We start from the raw sequence: 8,722 nt of genomic DNA on the forward strand, positions 1-8,722 counted from the left end.
ACACAGTTTCCATTCATGTAATGACAGAGGTCTCACCTACAACCTTCAGATTGTAGGGATTTGTCGATACCATTCTTATTACCCAAACTCCCACTTGTGCTTGTAGCTGCAGAGTCTGGAAATTTCCCACTGACTGATATGAAATGATCGATGATCCTGTTGGGTTGGTTTCATCTTGAATCATACCTTTAAACAAAGCCAAGAAATAATGCAGACTAATTAAAACAGGGATCAGCATTTGCAAAACTAACAGAAACAATACAGTGTTTCCATGCAGTACTTATCAGCTAGTAAAACGCATCACACATATTAAAGTGCTACCTGAAGGATCGATGAGTGTGAAATCAACAGAAGTCCCAGTGATGTAAATGATCAGGTTTGTTACAGACTCATCAACGACAAATGTGAAATTTTCAGTCTTTCCAGGGTCCCTGGCTGCTTGCAAAAGCAGAGCCTGCAAAATCAATCATCACTTTTGTAGCTGAAATTTTAAAACGTGAAACAGTAACAGCTGCACAAGAATATTTGTCCTTACCAGAGAGATGCTGATGGATTCTCTTATGACGCTGGTGGCCTCGAACAGCTGACTTTTTGTGACTTGGATAACCTGACCTCCTGAAGCCCGAGCCAGGTCTCTGTACAGCTGAAAGCCTTCACTCAATGCCACTTGGTTTACTAGTCGGTCGCCATCAACTCGTCTTCGGCGACGAGGCAGTACGTTAGTTAGCAAGAAGTTCACCTGAAAGAAAATGAGTTGAATCTCTGTTAAATTTGACATAAACACAAAATGTCTGTTGAAGCTTCAACATTTCAAGAATTCCATTCAAATAGACGGTTAACTGTGTTTTAGGAGTTTTCCAAGAACTTTTTGACTTTCTTATTGTGTGAATGCGGATTCAGTTTCCACACTGTTGTTTTCCTGTTTTGTTTTGTTTTTTCTCTGTATATGTGTTGCAATTTGACTACTTCTGCATAAGTAGCCATTCACGTCTTTTAGCCAACATTTTGCTGCTGCTAGCTAAAGTTTTGCTACTTTTACATTCTACCTATATTTTGCTAGTTTTAGCTTACAGCTAGCCTTTTGTTACTTTTGGCTTTTAGCTAATGTTTTGCTGCTTTTAACTGTCTTTACAGTTCTTGCTTTGTGCATATTCATGTTGGAATAGAAAAGAGCCTTCTCATGTGGCCTTTCACTATTGGTAGCTGGCAATAATGAAAAATAATAATTTACTATGAATATTAATATTGGATGAATAACACTTTACCACTAAAATGCACAATAACTTCCTTCTTGTTTGATCAATTTGGACTCAAACTAAGTATTTAATTCCTGAATGGACTGGCAATGTACTGTACTGTTACTGTTTTCACACTAAAACTGCACTTCTGAACTGTTCAATATCTATAGTGTGAAGCATGTGAAGAGAAGTCCTGTTTTGCCACAGAATTACTCACCGTTGATTTTGTTGATTCTATGAGAGCAATCACTGCGTTTCTCAGGAATGCGTCTTTAGCCGTTGCATCCGTGAAGACGAATATCTCAGAACAAGGAGGGGAGCCAGTTAAAGCCAGCTACATGAAAAAAGGATGGAAATATTTCTTAAATTTTAGCTTTTCTTATGTTGTAAAATTGCGGAGTGTATATCTTATTGTAACGTTATGAGAGCACCTGAAGTCCTGAAAGACTAAGTTCTTCAAAATCTCCGCCTCCAATTGCTGTTAGTGAGTCGATGTAAGTGTCGAAAAGTTCTAGGTCTGTTGTCATCATCAGTGGCCCAAAACCTGGGATTCAGTGGAAGATACACGTATGATTTTATTTATCACCACTTTGTAATTTATATGTAATCTTTAATTTTTACAAACAACACAACACAGCTCAATAAAATGTGCTGAGTTGTTTCCATTGTGACAGTTAAAGCATGAAGTAAACGCAAAACACTGAGGGTATAAATAAGAATAAAAAATGTATTAACAATATGATAAAGTGCTTCTTAGAGTATAAGAATCTTACCTGGATCGTTGAAAGGTACAAGAATGTAAACTGAGGGCTCATCCTGTGTTCCCACTTTTCTGTCGATTATTGAAGATGTAACCGTCTTTACTGCTTCGATGTCGTCACTCATGCTTCCTGTCGTGTCAATTGCAAAACAAAGGGCTTTACCTCTGAAGAGTCCCATCATCCTGAGGGATAGAGAAAGAAATGCAGAGTAAAAAATAGTTCATTCCGTGTTAATCTACATAATGAATAGCAAGTATATAGGGTTAAATACTGAAGAAATGGTTTGTCCCCGGCAGCCCCTCGAATGTCCTCCAGCAGCTCGTTGGTCGCAGCTATCGCCACATCTGCTGCTTGTCTGTGGAGATGTCCGTGTTCAGAGGTGAAAGAGTCTTTGTTGATCCCACCTGTAGGCTCAGTCCTACTTGTTCGATCAACAAAACCTCCATGGCTGCATTTTCCTGTTTATCATCATCAGAAAAAAAAAATCTGTTTTGTAACACATATTACTATGTACATAAAAAAGCTGCGTAAACACACTTATCAGACACAACAATAACACTGACACAGACATTGTGCAGGTTCTGTTTGACCAAAAAGGTTGGAAAGCTGTCACAGTTCTAGGTTCTAAGTTACAGTTGTTCTTTTTTGGCTACTTTTGATTTGTTTTGGCATCTCCATTTCCTTCTTTATTTGTAGTATCTGCTTCTTGACAGTTCTGCTCTCCTGTCCCATGTCACACCTGAGTCTGTTTCATCATGAGATCGCATATTCCTCCTCTGTTTTGTTTTTTTGCTTCCAAATTTTAGCATTCAAAACCTGTCCTCGGTGCATGTTTGTTTTGCTTTACAGTTACAGTTCTGCCTGCCCTCTCCCGAACTCTTATTTTGGATTCTCAGCCTTTGTCTGCATTTGTTCTTTTGTAAGTAAAACTTTGTAAGACAGATCAGAGCTGTTTTTCTACTACGTCACACAGAAACGCTATCAGATGCTATCAGAGTTCTTGTGTCTTCAGACCACATCTCAAGCAGTTAAAGCTCTTTGTCATGTTCATCTATTTAACTGATGAAACACCAGTTTAACAGTTGTAAGATCAATCCTCATTACATGTTTAAATGAAGTGTAATCTGAAAAAAGGTGTCTTAATGAAACTTACCTGACAATTTTTTGGAGGAAAACACAGCAAAATATCCAGAAGTAAGTATCTTTTCATTCAAGATGTCCTCCAAAATGTTGTTAGTGCAGTCATCTCCGACACAGCTGCGACATGTTGCTCTTGTTGCTTCTGGAGATTCAAAGTTGGATGTGAGAGACACAGAAATTCACAGTAAACTAAAATTATCCCATATGTTTAGTAAATCTGTGAGTGTGATGCCCTTACCTGCTATGGTTCCAATGTTGGCATTGGCTCTGATCATATTGGAGTTTGGAGCGTTGTTGCCCAGTTCCACCCAGTTACTGTGACTGTAGAAATCCTTTAAAAAGGTAACAGAGACAAGATTACCTGCTGTCACTGCCTAACTGAATGCAATATCTGATTGTATTCAAGTTTTGGAAAACTAATAAACATTGTGAATATAAAAAAAAACAATGCAAAGATAGTCTTTTTCAAAATCATCAGTCAAAATGTCCAATTTCAGCTCATAAACTGGCTGATTAGGAGGTGCAATAAAACTCATCTATAGGAGATTAAAAATATCTGTAAATCTTTGATCTGCTGGAACAAGATAGATTGCAGTATCAGGATTAAAGGCCTAGCATTCCTTGAAGGGATGCATATCGCCCTGGGAGTAATTCTACAGTGTATCTAAAAAAATCATCAGAGCTGGAGTGTGGTTTGATCATGTGTTACAACAGCCTGCTATACTGTAGCTCCATGAAAGCAATGTGTTTGTTTGACAAGAAAATGGAGCAGAAATACCTGTAAGGTGTGGAGAACTCTTCCCAGAGTGGATGTTGCTGAAGCAAAGTTCTGTTGGCTGTTGGCAGCTTTTATGGCTGACAAACCATCTGTAATTAACTTCTGTCCGTCTGTTAACCTCTCGTCGTCACAGTGATAACTTGCATTAGACAAAAAGAAAATGTCTACGTTCTCATACACTATCCTTGTGATGGTTTTGAGGAAAGTTTTCAGTGATTTTGGTGCTTCACATGCAGCAGCAACAGAGTGACCAGACAGAGGCGTTTCCTGCAGACACATACACACATTCACAGATGTTTTTTATTGCACGTCAGGTTATCTTACAGAATGAAAATAAATAATAATTATGCTGTAGTTGTAATTCTCACAGGAAAGGAGAAGTCCTTGCCCTCAGACAGAGCCACAGCACGGCACACTTGTATTGTGACATTTAGGAGGGCTCTCTCTGTGATGACTTGGTGAGTGAAAGAATGTCCTGTTTAAAAAAAAAAAGAAAGAAAGAAATTACATAATAGATGAAGACAATCTTTTTCAGTATATGAACACTTGAGCTCTTCGAAACATCATTTATCCTTTCCACAGCCAAGATTTCAGATGACTCAAATGTAATTCCTTCTTGGACAAATGATGTGACCTTTTGATTCATGCGGTTATCTGAAGTGGAAAACTTACTACGAGAAACTCCCATTTCAGATATGTACAATCTCATTGCTCCGATGTATGCTTTGTTGTAAATATTCAAAAGTCTGAAACAGTTTGGATAGTGTCAAAAATGTGAATAACAACAGAATGCAACGATTTGTGAATCTCATAAACACTTATTTTATTGACAATGGAACATATCAAATGTTTAAACTAAGAAACTGTACAATTTTTAGGAAAAAAACAAAAGTAATTTTGAATTTTATGACATGGGGCAGCTGTGGCTCAGTGGTTAGTCTTTTTCTAACGAGGAAGTCGGGAGTTCAATTCCAGCAGTATGTAGTCACATGTTGAAGTGTCCTTTGGGAATACACTGAAACCCTCGTTACCTCCGATGTGCTTCATCTGTGTATGAATGTGATCTAAAGCACTGATTAGACAGTACAGAAGGATTTATCCAGATTAGCTTTGTGGAGTGCTGTATTGATAGTTAATTAAATATATCTAAAAAAGTAATTAGAGCTGGGAGTGTGGTTTGATGATGTGTTACAACAGCCTGCTATATGAAAACACAACATCAAACATCCATAAGCTTCATTACCTGTTATGTGGAAACCATGAAGTCCAGTCTGCAGGAGCAGGAAACACAACCCAGTCAACCAAAACATCGCTGCAATGCCTGGAACAGACAAGGACAAGACACATTTTACAGGTTTTTCATCCCGTGGAGAAACATTTTCAGTGTTTGTGTACACTGTAGCTGTATGTTGACAGACTCCAGAGTGGTTGATGTGAAATTGTGCAAACTGGTGTTCTCAAATTTGAGCGAAGCAACTTTTGCAAAAGTGTGCTGACCTCAACTAAAACAAATTCTGCAAAACAATATAAATATTAAAAAGATGGAATAATTTCAACTCTTGTGCTGAATTAAAAGATTTAAAAGCACAGAAAGTCGAAGCCCGTCTGATATGTAGGGGCCGTTTGTGGACCAGTCTGGACCACAGGATGACTAAAAACAAGGAATCATTAAATCGAAAAACGGCTACAGCGCAATCAGCTGTACAGATATGGAGCTAAAATCTGATGTGGAAGTATCCTACACTCATTCACAACACATGCTCTGAGCACTAAAAGATGTTTCACATCATTTACCAGGTTTGACCAAGTTTGAAGCCGTCTGAGTTGTAATCTCAGTGAGACAGTCGAACAGTGATTTCAGTTACAACTAGAGACTGAAGGCAGATCTGAGTGTTGCAGGAATAGAAACTGATGTCACCTTTTTTTTTTTAATTGTAAATGGAAAATAAAATCGGCACAAGAAAAGATCCCTGGTGAACTCCACATGTGAGAGGGGTCGATGAAGAAACAGATTCTTCCAAGGCTTAAAGAGACAAACTGATTTCAAAATGCCACCAAGGAACATAAAACTAAAGTTAGATTTAAATAAATATATTTTTTGAAAGAACATGTGGATTCTGTTATGCTGCACCATTAAAGTCAGTTAGTTTTCATTAGATTTTCAGGGTAAAAGTATAAAGAAGCTACTTTAATGACTAAACATCAACAAACTGACATGTGACAGTCTTATGAACACAAATCTTCCTCACCTGGTGATGTTATTATAATAATGTGAGTTTATATAAATGTATAATGATATTATAGCATTAAAAAATAATTCACATTTCTAATTTGAATCAAACATTTAGATCATTCCATTAAATGTCCTTTTAATGATCAATATATTTGATTCTAATCAGAAATGTGAATTTTTTTTTGTCATTACCTTGGTCCTGTTGCTGCTGTCTTGATGATAATGTTTCTTGAGAGTTGATTGATGCCTTTGTGTTTAGGTTTTTTATATCAGCAGGGTGGAGTCTCCGTGGACTTGTCTGACGTAACTTGCTCGATGAGTGGCCTTTCCAAAAATGCATGACTGTCATTGATTATTTACTATGACCTAAAATGAAATCCCGAACGCCTGGATGTTATTACAACAAGATCTAATGCTTTATTTTTAGTAATAAACAATAACATTCATCATGATGAAACAGTGCTTATCCATCTTAAAATAAATGTTGCAAATTAAAAGACAGAGATGGTACCTGAACATAACAGTAATGCAATAGGCGTTCCCGTTAGGAAAAGTTCATGCTCGTCTCAGAACATCAGTAACATTAATAAGTGTTGGGGTCCAAGAAGTTAAATGAGAAGGACACAGGAGCTTTTATTTATTTATACATTTTCTAAATTCTGAGATTTTCTTTGACAAAAAGTTAAGATTTTACTGAGCCCACATAATGTTATTTTAAAGATTTGACCACATCGGCTGTAGCTCTGTCATTTCTCAGCGTTTAAGGTCCTGGAATGAAAGGTGGTGGGTGATATGCATTCCTTTAAGGAGTTGGAGGGCTTTAATTTCTCATGATTTATAGTCAATAAAGGTACCTCCCAGCAGGAAGGCTGCAGGATCACATCCCGGCCTGAGGCCTTTCTGGGTGGAGTTTACATGTTCTCCCTGTGCACATGTGGGTTTACTCCGGGTACTCCGGTTTCCTCCCACAGACCAAAAACATGCATGTTAGGTTCATTGGTAACTCTTATATTGTCCCTAGTTGTGAGTGGGAGTGTGAATGGTTATTTGTCTCTATGTAGCCCTGTGATGGACTCCAGGGTGTCCCCCGCCTCTCTCTGCTGGAGAAAGACACCAGCTCCCCGCGACCCGGAATGGAGAAGCAGGTAAAGAAAATGGATGGATGGATGGATGGATGGATATTCAATAAAGGCACAGTCCTGATGAAGGGCAAAAAAGGGCAAGGCGGATGTTTGCAGAAAGCAAGTCTTTCTGAGGTAACGCTCAACCAGAGGGAAAAAAAAGGGTTTATCCTTATGACTTTCTGCCAAAGTCAACACAGGAAGTTCATTATCCGTAAGGCACAAAACATTAGATAAAAAGTTGGGGCTCGATGAGCATGTTGGTAGAACTGCAAAAGGCAAATGCAAATGGTTTTGTTTTTCTCACCCTCTGCATATTACTGATTTTTATTTTCCTGGTAGTCAAGAAGTTATTACTGTCAGTCCACTCCCACTCCTCCATGTGTCACGCAATTTTAGCTCAATATCTGCAGAGCTGACTGAGTCACAGCCATGTTTGGGTCGGCTGAGGTTAATTAGTTGTGGTGGCCATCATTAAAATCAGTCCACTGGTTCATGAGGTATTATGCTAACTGACAAACAAACACAGGGAGACATGAGCAGAAACATTATCGTCCTTTGTTTTCAGAGGTGAGCTATAATAACAAAGCACATAAACAAGGTAAACTAAGCATATTTATACACAATAAGGTAACTTTTTCTCATGAGATGATTGTTATATTTGGGTTTGGACAAACCAGGCAAACACAAAAAGAAATTTGAGCATCAAAAACCCCAAAACCAGAATGACTGAACCAAACTCCAACTTCTAAGATTTAACAGATCAAAGCCTTTTGCTCCACGAGGACAGAAGACAACACCTTCCCCAGGTGAAACAAAAATACTCCCAAAAGGTGTTTCTACAATTAAAATAGCTACACGTAGAAGAAAATGAGGACACTTTATAGGACTGTTTTTCCCCATGTGTAGTCGGGAACTTCACAATTAATGTAATAGTCATGAAGGTGTGAAAGCAGAAAAGCAAGTTAAAAAGTGAATCATTCTGTATTTATAGGGAGGCATTGTTTGAGTTTGGCAAAGCTGTGCTAAAAAAAAGCATCAAGTCATTCTGACTGATGGGAAAAGAAAAGAATTCAGCCTTTTTCCTTCAGCTTATTAACTCAACAAAGGTCTTGATGAGCACATTTCTAGTGCAGATGGTCTCAGATGTTGCGCTGGAAGCAGACTTTCTGTAACGTGATGCAGAATCTACAGTTTCTTCACAATGTTGCTGTATTTATATATTCATATGATGACTGAAGCTGTGGCAAACCACAACAAAAACAAAGTCTGAATCATTTGTAAGATGTTGTAAGATTTCACATCATTTACCAGGTTTGACCAAAACAGCTACAACTCTGTCAGTCCTCATCAGAAGATGATCTTAGTTTAAATCTGGCAGGAAAGATGATGGACAAGGTGCATTCTTTCAAGTAATAATAGGTCTTTATCATTTGCATTGTATGAATGTT

At 38.0% G+C, this 8,722-nt stretch overlaps 1 protein-coding gene across 1 annotated transcript; it reads right to left on the reverse strand.

Annotated features, from left to right (window-relative positions):
* Positions 1-13: 13 nt before the first annotated feature.
* Positions 14-6,372, reverse strand: LOC108248409 (von Willebrand factor A domain-containing protein 7-like). Its single transcript, XM_037979182.1, has 13 exons — positions 6,343-6,372; positions 5,161-5,238; positions 4,286-4,392; positions 3,918-4,184; positions 3,378-3,471; positions 3,153-3,281; positions 2,271-2,457; positions 2,012-2,181; positions 1,670-1,782; positions 1,456-1,572; positions 536-739; positions 322-454; positions 14-186 (listed from the first exon to the last, which is right to left on the reverse strand). Exons 2-13 carry the CDS (start codon positions 5,225-5,227, stop codon positions 14-16), a joined length of 1,761 nt encoding a protein of 586 aa, XP_037835110.1. The 5' UTR covers positions 5,228-5,238; positions 6,343-6,372.
* Positions 6,373-8,722: the final 2,350 nt, after the last annotated feature.

Source organism: Kryptolebias marmoratus, linkage group LG13, assembly GCF_001649575.2.
Source record: "Kryptolebias marmoratus isolate JLee-2015 linkage group LG13, ASM164957v2, whole genome shotgun sequence".
Taxonomy (NCBI): domain Eukaryota; kingdom Metazoa; phylum Chordata; class Actinopteri; order Cyprinodontiformes; family Rivulidae; genus Kryptolebias; species Kryptolebias marmoratus.

What these genes read in the sequence shown, in the direction of transcription:
- LOC108248409 (XM_037979182.1), bottom strand. Translation starts at nt 5,227, where the DNA reads ATGTTTTGGTTGACTGGGTTGTGTTTCCTGCTCCTGCAGACTGGACTT. An exon ending in GAGTTCTCCACACCTTACAG is followed by an intron (nt 3,472 to 3,917) that starts GTATTTCTGCTC and finishes ACCTTTTTAAAG; the next exon opens with GATTTCTACAGTCACAGTAA. An exon ending in AATCCATCAGCATCTCTCTG is followed by an intron (nt 455 to 535) that starts GTAAGGACAAAT and finishes TTGATTTTGCAG; the next exon opens with GCTCTGCTTTTGCAAGCAGC.